The 16,148-nt window shown below is 52.6% G+C and overlaps 9 protein-coding genes across 9 annotated transcripts; 4 read left to right on the top strand and 5 right to left on the bottom strand.

Moving 5' to 3' along the window:
• Positions 1-262: 262 nt before the first annotated feature.
• On the bottom strand, positions 263-1,301 carry HETIRDRAFT_311514 (uncharacterized protein; the record flags this gene model as incomplete). The annotated part of the gene is made up of 4 exons (XM_009544251.1): positions 263-551; positions 609-964; positions 1,026-1,107; positions 1,156-1,301. The coding sequence occupies 4 exons, from the start codon at positions 1,299-1,301 to the stop codon at positions 263-265; spliced, it is 873 nt and encodes a 290-aa protein (XP_009542546.1).
• A 337-nt stretch (positions 1,302-1,638) lies between these two features.
• On the top strand, positions 1,639-3,132 carry HETIRDRAFT_448739 (uncharacterized protein; the record flags this gene model as incomplete). The annotated part of the gene is made up of 3 exons (XM_009544252.1): positions 1,639-1,915; positions 1,976-2,850; positions 2,905-3,132. The coding sequence occupies 3 exons, from the start codon at positions 1,639-1,641 to the stop codon at positions 3,130-3,132; spliced, it is 1,380 nt and encodes a 459-aa protein (XP_009542547.1).
• A 1,017-nt stretch (positions 3,133-4,149) lies between these two features.
• Positions 4,150-6,107, bottom strand: HETIRDRAFT_407635 (uncharacterized protein). The gene is made up of 12 exons (XM_009544253.1): positions 5,939-6,107; positions 5,825-5,854; positions 5,737-5,772; positions 5,565-5,657; positions 5,404-5,493; positions 4,901-5,282; positions 4,796-4,834; positions 4,706-4,731; positions 4,605-4,646; positions 4,512-4,547; positions 4,413-4,453; positions 4,150-4,327 (listed from the first exon to the last, which is right to left on the bottom strand). The coding sequence occupies exons 1-12, from the start codon at positions 6,053-6,055 to the stop codon at positions 4,282-4,284; spliced, it is 978 nt and encodes a 325-aa protein (XP_009542548.1). The 5' UTR covers positions 6,056-6,107; the 3' UTR covers positions 4,150-4,281.
• A 226-nt stretch (positions 6,108-6,333) lies between these two features.
• Positions 6,334-7,855, top strand: HETIRDRAFT_115135 (uncharacterized protein; the record flags this gene model as incomplete). Its single annotated transcript, XM_009544254.1, has 5 exons — positions 6,334-6,455; positions 6,508-6,934; positions 7,105-7,136; positions 7,175-7,263; positions 7,335-7,855. The coding sequence occupies 5 exons, from the start codon at positions 6,334-6,336 to the stop codon at positions 7,853-7,855; spliced, it is 1,191 nt and encodes a 396-aa protein (XP_009542549.1).
• Positions 7,856-7,891: 36 nt separating this feature from the next.
• On the bottom strand, positions 7,892-8,221 carry HETIRDRAFT_28279 (uncharacterized protein; the record flags this gene model as incomplete). Its single annotated transcript, XM_009543432.2, has 2 exons — positions 7,892-8,047; positions 8,114-8,221. Coding segments are annotated over 2 exons (264 nt in total), but the record flags the coding sequence as incomplete, so codon positions are not given.
• A 368-nt stretch (positions 8,222-8,589) lies between these two features.
• Positions 8,590-9,670, top strand: HETIRDRAFT_457467 (uncharacterized protein). Its single transcript, XM_009544255.1, has 3 exons — positions 8,590-8,938; positions 8,999-9,502; positions 9,603-9,670. Exons 1-2 carry the CDS (start codon positions 8,614-8,616, stop codon positions 9,325-9,327), a joined length of 654 nt encoding a protein of 217 aa, XP_009542550.1. The 5' UTR covers positions 8,590-8,613; the 3' UTR covers positions 9,328-9,502; positions 9,603-9,670.
• Positions 9,671-9,860: 190 nt separating this feature from the next.
• Positions 9,861-11,242, top strand: HETIRDRAFT_457468 (uncharacterized protein). The gene is made up of 3 exons (XM_009544256.1): positions 9,861-10,365; positions 10,435-10,652; positions 10,701-11,242. The coding sequence occupies exons 1-3, from the start codon at positions 9,945-9,947 to the stop codon at positions 10,752-10,754; spliced, it is 693 nt and encodes a 230-aa protein (XP_009542551.1). The 5' UTR covers positions 9,861-9,944; the 3' UTR covers positions 10,755-11,242.
• HETIRDRAFT_424877 (uncharacterized protein) lies at positions 10,783-11,556 on the bottom strand (the record flags this gene model as incomplete). Its single annotated transcript, XM_009544257.1, has 5 exons — positions 10,783-11,040; positions 11,115-11,222; positions 11,245-11,340; positions 11,395-11,441; positions 11,484-11,556. The coding sequence occupies 5 exons, from the start codon at positions 11,554-11,556 to the stop codon at positions 10,783-10,785; spliced, it is 582 nt and encodes a 193-aa protein (XP_009542552.1).
• A 700-nt stretch (positions 11,557-12,256) lies between these two features.
• On the bottom strand, positions 12,257-15,892 carry HETIRDRAFT_309780 (uncharacterized protein; the record flags this gene model as incomplete). The annotated part of the gene is made up of 19 exons (XM_009544258.1): positions 12,257-12,418; positions 12,491-12,498; positions 12,554-12,633; positions 12,688-12,745; positions 12,803-12,921; positions 12,985-13,017; positions 13,079-13,146; positions 13,216-13,359; positions 13,418-13,572; positions 13,625-13,713; positions 13,855-13,993; positions 14,059-14,181; positions 14,212-14,386; positions 14,465-14,581; positions 14,638-14,865; positions 14,926-15,160; positions 15,324-15,416; positions 15,478-15,544; positions 15,748-15,892. Coding segments are annotated over 19 exons (2,238 nt in total), but the record flags the coding sequence as incomplete, so codon positions are not given.
• Positions 15,893-16,148: the final 256 nt, after the last annotated feature.

The raw sequence follows: 16,148 nt of genomic DNA on the forward strand, positions 1-16,148 counted from the left end.
GTGAAAAAATGACTAGCCCACCGCGAGGGTCGAACTCGCAGCCTTCAGATCACCGCAGAGGTGGTGAACCCGCCTGTCAGTAAGAGTCTGACGCTCTATCCGATTGAGCTAGGCGGGCTGGTAGTATTCTTTTGATAATTAACATGCTCAACAGTGGAAAGCGATGCAAATCTAGCTTTTTGAATTGTGCTCGAACATCGGCACAGCCTGACAGTAATAGGCAAAGACGATCGCAGTTGACGGAATGACATAGCCGAAACTATTACATAGATTCTGTGGTGACTATTACACGTTCGTTCAACCATCTACGTACCTCCTTCTTCCCAATCAAACCGATGACTCGCACTCTATCCTCCAGACTACGATCGCGATATAACCGCATGATGTAGCCACAAACATTCCACACATCGTCCCATTCGGCATCAAACAGTTCCCACCAACTGTTTTCAGGCGTGGAAGGGAGAGAGATACCAAGATGTCGGACAGTGAGCAAGATTGCCGCGCTCACGATTGTTGGAACCGCAAAGAGAGCATACACAGGCGTTTGCAGCCTGTGTGACGGTAAAGCGTAAACATGTTTATCTTTTCGAGAGCGATGAAAAACATACGCATCGTTGAGATATCCCCATGCTTTAGATACCGCGTCCTCGCGACCTGTGAGCCCGAGAAGTCTCATGTAGTTGACGAGAGTCCCGTACGGCAGCACGACGTGCACATTGAAGCCCAGTCGCTTGAGAATCTGCATCTCAGAGACGACGAGCGCGTCTTTAAGGTCGTAGAAAGTGTTGCCAAAGTAAGACATAGGAGCATATTTGAAATCGGGAGGAGGGTGAGAGGACGACGTGGAGGCCACAGTATGCGCCGCTCGCTGCAGAAGAAGGTCGTAGACGTTGATGAGATCACGCATACGTAGCGGACATTCCTCTAATTTGGATGCAAGGTACAGTGCACCCATGCCGACATCCTAAGAAACCACACCCTCATATCGACCTGTGTTAGCGTGTGATACTCATTTACGGACTCACACCAATACCAAACTGTTTCATGGAGCTGACGTAGTAGAACCTCTGGAAGAGTATCTGTGCAGTCGCAATAGCAACTTGTTTTCTGTTATAATATAATCTTCGAACTTGCTGGAGAAATTGACATGCTTACTGTTTCAACAGGATGCCGGCTTGGTGAATAAGTTTACAGCCGTAGCTCCTGAGATCCTCTTCCAAATCGGCGGGAATGCCATCCTCCAGAGAGGGAGTTCTCTCGAACTGAGAGATAGAGGCAAGAGGATAGAGTCGAGTCGCCATACGGTGAACCCCAGAAGAGTTGGCGTTGAGTCAAAGAGGCTGTTTGCCAAACACGACAAAACACCTTCATGTGAAAGACCTCTGAGTTGCACAAGTCAGACACTCAGGATGTCGAGCCTTCCTCCACGACCTAACTTCGACCCAGCTTTGCCAAAACATGCCACGAGTGAGAAACGCTACCCTCCCCGGGTGAGCCCATCAGAACGCTACAGCAGAGACAATCGATATCCTCCACGGTCACCGCCCGTCTCCAGGCCACCCAGAGACGCATATCTTCCATCTGCCGACAGGTATATTCCCTCTCCGACCAGAGATACGTATACCTTGCCATCGCGAGATGCGTGGACTCCAAACAATCGATATAGGGAACGGTCGAGAGACGACAGAGACGGATACAATGATCGTTTCCCGGGACCAGCAAGGCAAGCGCGAGAGTATCGTCCAGCTCCGACCAGACGTCGTCCTCCACCTAGAGATGACGATTGGAGAACACGAGATGAAAGCAGGACATTCCGCCCTCGCCCAGATTTTCGTCGAAACGTTGAACGATACGATTATGATCGGGACCACTCCAGGCGAAGGGATTCGCGTTCACCTTCCCGATACCCAGGCAAGTATTCACGCTTCTCCTTGTAAACGCTTGTGTTTTATAAACCTATGTTGTTCCTTGGCAGCTCCACGTCGTTCCGACTCACCGCCACCTCGTCCTCTTCTGCGAGGCAATTCGCCAGGACCAAGCACCTACCCCACGCCTCGCAATTATTCGCCTTCGCCTGTGCGCAATAAAACTGAGCCAGACAGTCCCCACACGACAAGCTCTCATCGCTCTGTTCTCCGAGGCAAGGAGCACCATGGTAGGAGCGATCACGGGACGCCTTCGCGAACTTCCAGCCCTACTCACTCTCGCCGGGAGCGGAGCCGTAGCCAAGGCTCCACGAAGGCAGAGGATGAATCCTGTGATGTTACTCGCTCCATCTCTCATCCTCCTCGTAGCCCACTCGAGAAGCAACCAGATACACTGCCTCCTTCACGCGATCACAGTCCTCCTGGAGCTGCCTCAAGCAAGTCGCCACTTCATGCCCGCCCTTCCAGCCCAACAATCGTGAAAGAAGAGGTGCATTTAGAACAGCAAGTCCCCATGGAACACCGAGAGGAGGAACTCGCTTCATGGCTTAACGCTTCGCGGGATAAGGGCAAAAGTAAAGAAGAGCCCGAGACAACTGAGGACATTGAAATGAGAGCGGATATTCCACACTCGCCTGCATCGAATCCGAGAGAACTGGAGCAATTTCCCCGCCGGCGGTCTCGCTCACCGCCCACAGGCCCACGCCACTATCTGAATATACCCACTGGACCGGCTTTTGCGCAACACATATCACCCGCCAACTCGAATGAGTCGGTTCAATCTCCTCAGCTGAACAGTCCGGCTACATGGACGCAAACCCGCATGGATGTCGACCCTTCACCAAAGGCCGAGGCTTCTCAGTCTCAAGTTACGCACCCACCCTACGAACCGAAGCCATACCCAGCCAAGCAGTTTGAGCCCGAGGTGTGCATCCTATGCATGTTCATCAGACTGTCCATCACTGACACCTTGACGCAGATCGCACGATTGGAAACCCTGTGCCAGGCTACAATGGCAGACTACGCACAGAGCGGGCACGAAGTTCGACGTGCCCGGCACGAGTTAGAGATGGCTACCATTGACTTTCGGGCAGCTGAACTGCGGCGCGAGATCGCAGATGCCCAAGTAGAGCAAGCTCGTTTTGGGACGCTAGGTATCGATACGCGGTTTGAGCGGATCTCCTCCCCGGTCCCTGCTTCGGCTTGAGCGCGCCTAAAAAGCAGCATCTATCAAGTGTCTTCAAATGTCGATTTTTCCAAACCATTTATTGCGCCGACAGGGTCAGATTAACCTGCGGGTGCTTTGCCCTGTCCGATTTTCGCCGCGTTCCTGATCAAGGTAGAGTGCTCTGGTAATTGTTGGTAGAGGGTACAAGCCTAGGTCGCATATAGTCAAATGTCCATTATAGTGTCTTCATAGGCGAGTACAATCGCGAAGTCATGACTTTGATATCGGTATCGGCGTGCATTCCATGTGTGTCCGCGAGGGGTCCATAGGAAGAATACAAAAGAATCCCTTTGACTGAATGGTATAAGCGATATTCGTCAGGCTAAGCGAAAAATCTCCTCGACCTAGCCCGAACGGTACATACCTGCATAGCTTCGAACATTTTCTTGGAATGCATTTGCAACTTCGATACGTGTTAGAAACCACGATAGCACTGTAAAAATGCAACGAGCTCACGACAATACACTCCCTGCCTTTCACCTTGCTCTCTCGACATATATTAGAACAAGGAGCATCGCGCTCACTGTCAAAGGTGTACTGCGAGGCGGGGTCTTGCTGCATGGAACATTAACACCGTCCGGGGAAACTAAATATGTGGGAAATTCCGCGTACGGCAATGAATTCGTCAAGAGCTTTTTCTGGGCTTTGAGAAGGCATACTCTTAGAGGTAGAGTTATTGGAACTTGAGTAGACTCGGCAGAGCAGCTTGTGAGGAAGCATGACGTCGCCGTCGCCTGACTACGTAAGCGACTGCGAATACATGAAATTTGAAACTCTCATAACGCCCTCCACGAGCGGTCACGTCAACAACACCTTGAATGACCACACACATTTACTAGCTGCCCAATGAGAGTCTCTGCCTCCCACACCAAGTCTCGCGCCACCCATCAGGACGTTGCTCACGGAGCCTTTGGCTTTCGTTCAGGGTCATCCAATTATTACAACTATGCGGAGGTAGGTTTGACGACCCGACCAATTCGAGCAAAGTGCTAGCAAGACACTCAACAAGTTCGGTCCAATAGAGCTTTTCATACATATACTCAACTGGTACTTCTAGCAGGTAATACGAGAATTATAATCCATATAAAGGCTTTCTCATTTCGTCTTTGATTCTCTGATAACCATAATTTACCAGCCGCGTTTGGCCATACGACCACCCTGAAGGTCGGCATCACTGTCCAAGTCAAAACCAGAGACAAGGTCAGGAACGACAGGTGCCTCCGAACAAGAATAGCGATGATGTGAGACTCCGGACGCACATGGAAAGGCCCACCATGGGCGCACCAATGTTTTCGGATATCTGTTCCCGGGTTGCAGGGTGAGATGAACAGATTGATAGGGACACGCAACGATCGTACCTCGGCGAGAATTTTTGGATTGTTGTAATGTGTCACCTGTTCGAGGCGGTATCAGAGTGCGGCGTCAAACAATTGAAGAAGAAACAGATGTACCGCTTGTACGATCGCACGCGCGCGCTTGGCGGGGTCGCCAGACTGGTAAGAGTTGCACGATCAGCATCATGTGTCTTTCCTTGATCGATGAGAAAACCTACATGGAAGATTCCCGAACCAACAAAAACTGAAGAAAATCATCAGTACAGAACAGATCACTCAAGTATTTCCGAAGCATTGATCTGACATACCTCCGTCACAGCCGAGTTGCATCATCAACGCAGCGTCCGCTGATACGGCATCAGCGATCAAGAGCACACTCATTAAGTATCAACTTTCAAGATGCGAGCACGCACCAGGTGTGGCAATACCGCCCGCAGCGAAGTTGACCACCGGTAGGCGCTTGAGCCTCGCGGTCTCCTTGAGCAGATGGAACGGCGCCTGGATCTCCTTTGCGAACACGTACAGTTCCTCCTCGCTCATTACGCTCACCTGGCGGATTGCACTTGCAATGGCGCGCTGGTGCCGCACGGCTTCAACGACATTGCCCGTGCCAGCTTCGCCCTTTGAGCGGATGAACGCAGCGCCCTCAGAGATGCGCCTAAGTGCCTCTCCGAGGTCTCGTGCCCCACAGACGAACGGAACCTTGAACGAGTGTTTGTTTATGTGGTGCTCCTCGTCCGCAGGGGTCAGCACCTCGGATTCATCGATGTAATCAATCCCAATGCTCTGTAGAATCTATTCCACGCATGGACCAAAAGGATAGATGAGTTTCCTCCTGTGTCGAGTTTCCAGACCCCAGCCCAAGACTGCGGGGAAGAGGAAGGATGAAGAAGCCATGTTTAATCAGGAGACCTACCTGGGCTTCGACGAAATGGCCGATCCGCACTTTCGCCATGACGGGGATGGTCACGGCATCGACAATTTGCTTGATCATGTGGGGGTCACTCTGCATATATGCGTCGAGGTTGGCACTCTGAGGGAACAACAGGGCACGGAACGGAATGGTTAGCTGCGTACCATTCTTGCAACTCCTCCCTCGCGGCGAATGTCCGCGGGGACGCGTTCGAGTGCCATGACGGCGCATGCTCCTGCCTCCTCGGCTATCCGTGCCTATAAACGCGCAAATTGCAACCAATGGGGTGACATTCAGTGCCAATCACAACAAAAAGACACACAACTATCCGCGCACCTGATCCGGGTTCACGACGTCCATAATTACGCCCCCCTGTGTTCGGCGGCTTAGAAGCTGCAAATGAAGGGGTCACACGTCGACTTACCTTCAACATCTGCGCCAGACCCGATTTGACCTATATGCATAAGAACGATGCGCATATATAACATGAACATTTCAGATACCTAAAACGGAGGAAAGAATGGAGCGAAAACCTCACACCGAACGTGCCCAAGTTGCTATTAGTCCCCTCTTTCGTCTGAGACCGTATCGGCGCGCCCACGGCGGAGCCTGCGCCCCCGACGCCGATGGGAGGAGTGTTTGAAGGCGTGCTCATTGTGTTCCGAGACAGCGAAAATGGCGTTTATAAATTTGGAGGACAATCCTGTTATATGTCGTTGCGTGACTCGAAATTGAAGTCAACAAGTTGTGCTTCCGCCTCCGGCAGCGGCTTCCCGTGCGGAGGGCGTACATAATCCAATTGCTTGCGAAGGCTCGATCCTCTCTAGGTGCTGCAGTAGTGCGACATCTCTCATTCGTGTCGGACAGGCGGTGAGCACACAAAAACCATCCATTCTATCTGAAGGTCCGTGACGGTGCTCTGCCTGGTGGGCAATGCCCATGCATATGTACAAAGATGTACAGCTGTATGCTCCATTTGGCGTTCCTGATGGCAAGGGCCTCGAAGTTCGCCCTCGCCCGGAGTTCAGAGCGTCGGTATTGATACTGATTGAAAGGTCCGTACGTTGTCATATGCCCATATTATCTGTTCTTCTATGTGAAAAAAAGAACGTCCGAGGTGCCTCAGCCTTGCGCGATGCATTTTTTCTTGGAACAACCGCAGCCGCAATTCGAGCACAGGCGCGCGCCGCGCCTCAAAAGGGCAGATGCTCTCCCGTGCGCCGCATACATCCGTGATGTCGCGATGCGCTGCAATGTGAATTACTACACGCACCCACGCACAGTGCGGGCCCTACGCAGCTGTGCAGACGACCACGCGCGGGACGTATGCCCTACATTCGCGTCCAACGTGTTGCATTTCGAATCCTTGCTGGACGAAGTTCGAGGGCATCTGCCCCACTTCGCACCGCACACGCTTGTCGAAGCTCTCCACGTTCTGACACATCCATTTCCGGATGCCAACCGGATGGGACTAGATGCTACTAGATGGGACGACTTAATGGATCATGATACGACAACCAAGGCACTTGTCAATGTATGTAGGCAGCCGGTCATAAATGATATTATGATTGTCAACAACCGTTGCGCTCTACTGTGGAGCTGTTGTAGTTTCATGAACTGTAGGGAATCATCCACCCTGCACACTGGCTTGGGGACCTCGACTGCCCGTGACATCTTCCAGTGGGAAAATGCGTCGCCTCGTAGGTGCGATACCAGGGAGTGACCTGGAGTGACGGGTATGCAGACAGATCAATTTGACTCGGGACATATACAGCATGAAAAAGGCGCCACGGAAGGTCGGTTACCGCCTAGGGCCTTGGCGAGATGGCCCGAACACCTACAGCGGTCGGTATGGTTCCACCGGTGTGCACGATCAGACAGGATGAGACACATGCAGCTGTACGGTTTGCCATCACGAGTTCTATATCTCACAGCTACACTAAGCCGGTCTCACAAGAATAGCCCCTCGCGAGGGAACCTCGGGCGCTGCGTCAAAGACAGGGTGGACCGCCCGGAGTGGTCGCATGGAAAACATCCCGATAGCGTCTCACTGGGGGCAAGCGGAAATACCCTCCACCAAGGAAGCCGAAAGGAAGTCGAGAATATGAGGTGTGCACAATATGAAGTTATTGTGTGCCGTGGAGGTTCGAGCACGGGCAGGCCGCCCACGTTGGCATGTTTTGGGCGATTTGAAAATAGAGCATCGTTTGATGGATCTATCATGATTCATGCAGTTGTATCTCATCATGTCGCGAGAATCAATTGGAGAGATGCCAGTGGGAGCCGCAGCATTGATGGATGGAACGGGTCGTCCAAGGGGAGTTGGACTGGATGGGGACGAATGATTACCGAACGCCGAAAAGACTCACCCTGGCTGACAAGTGACTTAGAATTGACGGATTCAGACGGAAGGGATGGCGAACGCGAGTGGGATGACAGAGGAATGTTAAATTAGAGAAGGGAAGGGGCGCCTGATAGGGAAGCTTCTCGCTCAGAAGCCCTTTCCCTTGAGCCATTCTACGATGTCGTGTTTCCAACGGCCGCCCGAGAGGACGACGTGCTTTGATCGGAGGGCGTAGACCTTGATGCGCTCTGCCTCAGGCGAGCCTTGAGGGAAGAGGGACTGGGTAAGGTCATGGACAAGGGCCTTGGCGAAGGGACGGTCAGATGGACAGAGGACGGGCGATGACAGGTATAAAGATAGATGACGAACATCGACATTGCCTTGTACGTTTCGGACAGAGATCAAAAAGCGAGAGCCGCCGTTGCGAATATCGGTGTATACGGGGAGAGATCCACGAGAATTGCGGGGGACGTAGTATGGATACCGGACGGTGTTTTGCGGTGGTGGTGTGGCTAGGGGAGCAGCAGAATAGGCCCTGGAAGCCGAGAGGGGCCGGGACGCGGACTTGAGGAGGGAGTGGGAAAGCATGATGTGAAACCCTAGAGGATCTGATATGGACATGGGACAATGAGGCTGGGGCTAGGAGAGGAAACGGAGAGGGCTGTTACCTGAGATCTGAGAGGACAGACTGAATGGGCGGAAGGAAGCGCGGATCGAGTAAGGTGCGAGGGACGCAGTCGAGCGTAGTGTGTCATGTCACACATCTGCGTCGCCGCTCCCCTGCGCCTCCTTACCGTCACCTTTCTCACCGCAAATATGTCGCCTTTTTATACCCCCCCCCCTCCCTCCGTTCTTTCCATTTCCCTCCCATGGATCTCTCCACCCTCTCCCTCAGCCTCCCTGATCCCCTCGATGCCTGGTACCATGCCGCCAACCTCCCGCCCGCCTACACACACCACCCCGCCTCCTCCTACCCCTATTACCACCACCACCCCTACTACTACCCTCCCACACAACACGCGTGGCCGATGCACTGGAGGCATCCATACCAACCCGCACACGGTCCGTCCTCGATGAAGCAAACTCAATACTCCAACGCAGTGGCGGGGCCTTCCACGCTCCTGTCGCTTCCTCAGCCGCCCCTGCGTCCTACGCTTCACATCCCAGAGCATCTGTCCGTCCCAGGGCTCGTCCGTAAGTGCCTAGTCTGTTCCTTCCCATCAACCCCTGCTCACATCAACCCGCGCTCTACAGTCTCTTCCCCCTCCGCACCCAACTCCCCTACATCCACAGACGCGCCACCCACCCCCTCTCCCGAATTCGTGCACGTCGTATGCAACGCACCCCTCGTCGCACCAAAGCCAGTCCTCTACCGCCCACCCGCCGTCCTCCAATTCCAGCTCGAGCTTCCCGACCCCGATGAGGACCTCTCCCATCCTCCATACACCCGCAAGCGGAAACGCTCGCGGGACGAGCCTGAGGACGAGAAGCCCGGCCGCACAAGCACAAAGCGCCGCGCGACCGAGTCCGCCCTACGCGAAATTAATCCACGCAACTCGCGCCGCTTTTCCACAAGCGGATGAGTGCGCTCTTGGCGGTCCCGCCCGTCGCGCTGAGAAGATGGCGTGAGAGGGCCATCCCTTTCATTCGTTGGCCATTTTCCCCAATAGGCTCGCACTCCACCTCATGCAACTCCGATACCACGTCCAACATTCGTTACTCAGAGTCCTTGTTCGCCTGCCCATTTGTACATTACCCGTAAGTACACGCTATCTCCCTCGGTGCTTGCCGTGACGGCACACCTTTAACCTTGAACCCTGAAACGCTGACGAATGGCATCCGTGTTTTTTTAATGTAGATCACCCTATCGCACGAAATAGCTCGGTTTGCATAATACATTTTTGGCTCTGCGGAGCGTCACCTGTCCACCCGTGTGCCTCTGTAAGCGTCCTATGTCGACGGTTATGATTTAGCTCAGTTGTCTGTGGGTCGCAGTGCGACTGTCACGTAGCGAGTCTCGATCTCCGATTTCCTGTTTCGCACCTTCGCATTTCGCATTTGTTCTTGGATATGATGGGAGCAGGCAGGTTGCCCTTTGCAATGCCAGGAGCTGTGAGGGGACGCCTGGCTGTGCAGTCCCCTCCTCACCGCACCCGGGTTCCTTTTTGATCGTTGATCATGCATCGGTTGGGGCTCGGGCATGTATGGCTGCCAGGAGCGTCGCAGTAGCAGCGCACCATCAGCGATGATCGGAGGAACGTCTTGGACCTTGCTCGTGTTCTTGTCGCGCCTGCTCGGCGCCTCCTATCGGTGCAAACGCTGTGATGCGGCGCGAGAGTATCCGCATAGAGGCGCATACACACGTCCATCCTGCAGGGCCGCCTTGATGTGGGATGCATGCAGTCGGTTAGAACGCCCGTGTGGAACGGCCGGATCCTCCTTTCCCGGCCTTCCAAAGTCCTTCCAATCGAGAGCCCTTCCTTCTCCCCAGAGTCGCCTTCGCACTCGGGCTTCGATGGCACTTATCAACCCAACATCCCCGATTCGGCAAGCCTCGCGCCCATTCAGCTTCTGGCCACGTCCAGGACCAGTTCTGGAGTCGCTGGCATTGACTCGCGAAGGTGCGACGTTTCATACGCGATAGCTACCCGCGCTGGTCTGACGCTGCATGTGCCCCTGTGGTGCATAAGCACATCAACATCTCTTCCCTTCTCACAGACTCGCCCGCCCCCGCGTGCTTCAGGTGCCGGGCAGCATTTCACATCCAAGATACCGACTTGCATTGCAGCCCTCGACTCCAGTCCGAACAACCGCTGCTTCAGCCCGAGCAAGAACGGCCAAGGATGAACCCTGTCCAACAGGTAAATCCACGTGGATCCTCCCTGCTCGTCAAAGCCGCCTCTTTTCCGTACGTCGCGCCATCGTTCTACCATCACGTTCTGACTTTGTATTTCAGCTCGTCGGCTCCGTTTATTTTATCCCATGGAACCCTTCCCGGATGCATAAGTAAATTGATGCGCTCTGACCACAGTGTATGTCTAGGAACACGGAGGCACGCGATCAGGCCCGTCTCCATACTGACGTCGATCGACTACATCCGTCGTGCGTGACATGCACCCGCCTTTCTCTCTGGCGAGGCAAGCAGCCGCCGCATCCCCGCATCGGCCTCCGTCCGCCAGCTCCTCAGCCTTTCTGATATGCAGCTGCGCAGGCTTTTTTCCACAGCCTCTAGCTCCTTTCGCCCCCTTTTTTTCACACTCCCACCTTCGCGATTGATCGTCCTGGACGTTCGGGGACTGCAGGCCATGTCAGACCACTTTATTCCAGTATGACAGATAAGAACTCAGCGCAGCGGTCTGCGCGTGTTGACCGAATTCCAAAGGAACCCGCCATTGGCCGATGTTGGAATGTACAGCTGGAATGTCTCGCCATTGTTATCCCTTGTTAACGCCGCGATCGCATCTGCAACTCCGCAATCCTATACAATCGATTCGTTTGACTTTCTCATCGGCGGGCTTCCAGTCGACGGCCGAAACCGGAGGCGCATTTCGGCGGACTTCTTGAATCGCACCACATACAGCGCGCGGGTATATGCGCTGCGACAAGCACAGCCGCAGAGCCTCTTGTTAGAATTTGTGCGGATACGATACCTCCTTGCTCCTGCGCAGTCGTGCGCACTTATTAATATTATCAAGTCCTGCGCGGCAGTGTACACAGCGGGGGATATGTCACGGAATACCGGCGCCGATCGATTTCCCGAGAATCTGAGTCTTCGGGCCAGTCCAGTACTCCACTTCTTGTGTCATAGGCATGAGCATATGACACCCCTGAGGGTTTCGAAACCTGTTGTTGCCTCGCATTCTCCATCGGATATCTGTCGATGCTAATATACTCCCACCTACTAGCTTTGTGTGTCATGACACTGTATCATTGGTGGTTCGCCATGATTCCACCGCGTGGCACACAATGGCTTCTTTGTCGTTTCACTTACACTTTAAGTGCCAGAAAAGGGATCTGTACACTAGACGTCAAATGTTCCACGTCGGTCGGTCGTCTATAAAATGAACGTTGCATCTCGCAACAGGCGCTAGACTTCCGGTGGGTGAACTTAGTATTCAGTTGCGTTCCCAGGCCGTGTGGTCCGTTTATTTTTGAAATATGTTGCTCTGCAGCCCCTTTGTACTTTTTACATGAGCACCAGCATGAGAGTTCCAGGTTTCGTCATGTGGGTGCCTCATCTTTACGCGGACCTCGGTTATTGTCGCGTCCTTTCTTCTGTCAACGTAAGGTCCAATCAATATCAATTGTCAGATGCGACAGACGTGATGCTAAGCAGTACTTTACACGACTGTCTCTGAGCCAAAGACAGGAGTCGGGGTAAAAATATAGCTGAGCGTCTACTACAAGCAAATCTTCAACCGCTACAAAAGATCTAGGAGACGAACCCGTTAGGAAACGCGAGAATAGTCAAACAGAATTAGAATGGCAGCGCTTGTGCGAACGATGAGCTTGTCACAGGAAGAACATTTGGTCTCTGATATTGTCGTGGATGCCCCTAAAGCCTCGCTTCCATTCGTCCAGGTCGAATGGCGCGCCATCGATGCTGGCACCGGCCTCCGACGCGAGTTCCAAGACGGGCCCTTCGAAATACATCCGCGCACGCGTGCAGACAAGCTATACGGGCGGATACAGAACAAAAAGGTTTTTAGTTAGTGAACACAAGTGGACAAAAAACACATCCCGCACATCAGCATCTGTAGGGAGCAATGCATTAGCACCGGTGCTGCCTCAACAAAGACAGGAACGCACAGTAGACAGGGGCGGGTATGGATACAGACCGTGTGGCTCTGGCATAGACATGGCAGAGAAAATATGATAGTTCGTACATCCTATATCGACGAGTTCAACATTAATATCGCGTACAATGATCACACGAGACGCACTGAGCAGGTACCATCTTGAGGCCATTTTTAAGTACGATATAGTGAGCAGGGCGGCTTGCTATGAAGGTGGCATATGAGAACACGGCCTGACCAAAGAAAATGAACCGGAACGTACTGCCTTTCAAGCCGCCCTGGGACTGCAGATAGAAGTCGGTTATGAACGGATTTGTGATCCCCGAGTCGACCACCAGACCTGGCTGCAAGTTTCCACTCTTATCGGTACCATGGCCGGGTCTATGAGGGAGGGAATCAGCGAAGGAGCTCAGCGTGAGCGCTGAGGCGGTGAGAGTGAATCACGCTTGATCATCAGGGAAGAACCTGAAGTGATGTCTGTGCGCATCGAATGTGTGAGCACTGGGGTCGCAGAATCTAGGGTCCTGGTTGTTCGAACCTTTTGCCGACCACGACGAATTGGAGCTTGAGAGTCAACTCTTTGGGCGCTCCCGCTTCCTCGCGAAACTGCTCATATGCCTCTACGTACAAGTGGTCGCGCGTCAAAACACAGTGCGGGTACACAGCATGATAGACCTCTTTACCTTGTATGGCTACCGTTTCAAACGTCACCACCTGCGCAAATTCGCCCTCTGAAACGCCATCTCGGAAGAAGACAACACATCGAGGGAACATCGTTTGAGCTCGGCCTCTGCAATTCCAGACACGCCGGAAGGCACCCTTTGCATTCAAGTCAATACACAAAGACATCGCGTGAGAATCGGAGAGATCATTTCACCAGCATCATGTCCTTCAGATCTGCAATGATCTCTTGTCTCGGGTTCTGCACGTTGGTGAATGCTGTATACCGGGAAAGGTCCGCATCGTACGAGGCTACGAGGCTAGTAATGGATGGTCTGTCTATCCCGGGGCCAGGGTGACCCACATCGGCACCTAATCCCAAGTCAGATCACGCAGCCCTTCTACATGGTCACTGACAGCTCACCAACGATTGTGAGCCCTGGAGTGTTCCGAATCATAGTCGAGATCGGCATTCTTGGAATAAAATTGACGCCTCCCATTCTAGCATTAATTCTAGAACAGAAGATATCATTAGCTTGTGCTATGTACCATACGACGCTTGCCTACTTGAGAGCTATATTCGTACAGTATTGATCATTTGCAGATCGAATTCTTGAGAGTTTCTGGCAAGATAAAATTAGTCGAACGGTTAACAAAGTAGTTATGAATTCTACCATGCATTGCGTTGGAATACCGGCTGCTGTATCACTCCACAACTTGACCGCCTCTCTAGCTTCAGCAGCTACGTCCGGTAAGATGATAACAAGCAGATTCGGACGGTATGTGGCCATAGCTCGGACCAACACCTGATAATCGATTCAGTTTTAGGTGAATGACGCTGCGCAGTTGCTTAGCTACTTGATGTATATTCCCTGCAATGGGGCCTTGGACAAGAGCGAGCTGTGTTGGGTCTGGTGACGCACTTTGCGTATCTGTTAAATGTTAGAGGAGGGAGTTGGAATGCACACAAAGTGAAACTGACTGAGACCTAGATGAATGGCAACATGAGACTGCGCAAGCAATCATAATCTAACACACTCTTACCCAATCTATTACAACAGTTGACGAGATCATCCACGAATCTTTTCAAGACATCGTAGGGACCAAGGGAGAAGTCGACGACAGCCAAGCCCGTGGCACGTCCTGGTTTATAGAATTTTCGTCTGACTGCGTTCCAGGAGCCCAGCTTTGAATGCGATTATAGATGTTAGAAGCACGTGATGTTCAGGATAGGGCACGAACGCACGGTCTGTTCGATGTCGACGTCATTCCCGAATCCAATCATCGGGGGTGTCATGATGAGACCAGCAACCTTCAAAGGAGTAGTCGAGATCTTCATCCCCGCGAGACCAACGAAATCTGACTGCGCATAGTTCAACACCTGTTGCACAGACAAAGGTTGAATTAATTGCGACTCGACGATGGTATGAAGATTACCGAGCCCGATGCCGCGTCTTCGATTGCACGGAGGCGGTCGAGAGGCCGCTTGCTAGCAAAATCGAGAACCTTGGGCATGATGTCGCTAGGGGCTTTCCTCTTGAACATCTGACCAAGTTCAATGCTGCAAATCTCCGCAGGCAGTACGACGTCATGTTTGCCTGGCATGCGGACACCAAAGATTCGTGGATAGCTAAGGGTTTTATTATGCTCCTCCAGATAGTGATCCTTACACATGGACGTCAATCGCATTTGACCGGAGCCGGAGCGCGATCCCGGAAGACCCACCTTGACTGTCAGAGTCCTGTCGCCCTTTTTGAATGTATAGAGTCCGCCTCGCGGAACGAGGTCTTTGATTGGACGGGATCGTCGCCCGACAGGCACGTCAACAGTGATCCTCACTTTGTGCAACGTCGCTCGCAGAAGCTTCCATCGAGAACTCAAAGGATCTAAATTAGCGAGGTCTTGAACGGTCATTTTGAGAAAATCTAGAACAAATGAAATGAGGGGCCCCGGGGCATAACTGAATACGAAGCTCAGCGACAAAAGGATATAGAATCATTGTGAACCATACGTTATTGTACTTGTAGTGTCGATATTGATTATGAGCCTCCCAACCGCAGGTCTTACACTCCTACAGACGAACGATGAGAATCTTTCCGTGATCTCGAGAGAACGCACGCAACTGGAAAAATCCGGGCCAAATCTCCAGTCCGCCCCCGAGAGGCCTGGCCCCAATAGAAGAAAACACAGCCCTGGCATTGTATGTCTTCGAATGTCTGGTAGCAAAGCACATCCATGACTTTGCTATCCCATTTATATATCTAACTGAGTACATACAGCATCGGCGCCTGCATTATTAGCATCTGAACCAGGTTAAGAGCCGAAGCAAAATCTGCAGGCATGCCTCCTCGTTGTGAGGTGGTCAGATTACGGAACGTTCTATAGTATCCAGTCAAAGCCAAGTCATGCCCAGAAAGAGAGGCGCTCAACTTGGGGTCAAACACCATAGACGTCCGGACGATCTTGATATTGTATACATGTCGGGACGTGTTTTGAGGCGACATTTGGACCTCAAACTGAAACGGATTGGAGGAGCCATCAGGCAACAAGTCGGGGAACCTACCGAGATAGATCCGCCGGGAGCAATTTCTTTGGAAGAATACAAGTTTTTCTTCCCATCGAATGCCGCGCGGGGTTGAAACACACTCGCGTATGCTATCTGCATCTTATCCACGATTTCCCTCGCTCTCCGGACATTATTCACTTCTGGTGTGATTGCTGCAAACAGTTAGTCGAGGGAGCGTGTGGGCGCTCTCTGGATGAGCGACACTCACTTACTGTTCAAGCCATGTCGATGAGCAGATGCGAATCGCGCCGTGTGACCGCTGACTTACTATCATACTGAATGAATGTCCGCGTTGGGTATTGAACTATCTCGAAGGCATTTGTACGAACGGTAATTGGGCCAGTGATTGGGACGATACGATCCTTGGAGGGAGGAAAATGTC

The sequence above is a fragment of the Heterobasidion irregulare genome (assembly GCF_000320585.1).
Source record: "Heterobasidion irregulare TC 32-1 unplaced genomic scaffold scaffold_02, whole genome shotgun sequence".
NCBI classification, from domain to species: domain Eukaryota; kingdom Fungi; phylum Basidiomycota; class Agaricomycetes; order Russulales; family Bondarzewiaceae; genus Heterobasidion; species Heterobasidion irregulare.

Bases quoted from the DNA above. Each gene is read 5' to 3' on its own strand.
- HETIRDRAFT_457467 (XM_009544255.1), top strand. From the start codon at position 8,614: ATGGATCTCTCCACCCTCTCCCTCAGCCTCCCTGATCCCCTCGATGCC. The intron at 8,939-8,998 runs GTAAGTGCCTAG...CGCGCTCTACAG, and splicing joins GTCCGTCCCAGGGCTCGTCC to TCTCTTCCCCCTCCGCACCC.
- HETIRDRAFT_457468 (XM_009544256.1), top strand. From the start codon at position 9,945: ATGTATGGCTGCCAGGAGCGTCGCAGTAGCAGCGCACCATCAGCGATG. The intron at 10,366-10,434 runs GTGCGACGTTTC...GTGGTGCATAAG, and splicing joins GCTGGCATTGACTCGCGAAG to CACATCAACATCTCTTCCCT. The intron at 10,653-10,700 runs GTACGTCGCGCC...TTTGTATTTCAG, and splicing joins GTCAAAGCCGCCTCTTTTCC to CTCGTCGGCTCCGTTTATTT.
- HETIRDRAFT_407635 (XM_009544253.1), bottom strand. From the start codon at position 6,055: ATGAGCACGCCTTCAAACACTCCTCCCATCGGCGTCGGGGGCGCAGGC. The intron at 4,835-4,900 runs GTGCGTGCTCGC...ATGCCGTATCAG, and splicing joins GGGCGGTATTGCCACACCTG to CGGACGCTGCGTTGATGATG. The intron at 4,454-4,511 runs GTACGATCGTTG...ACCCGGGAACAG, and splicing joins ATCCAAAAATTCTCGCCGAG to ATATCCGAAAACATTGGTGC.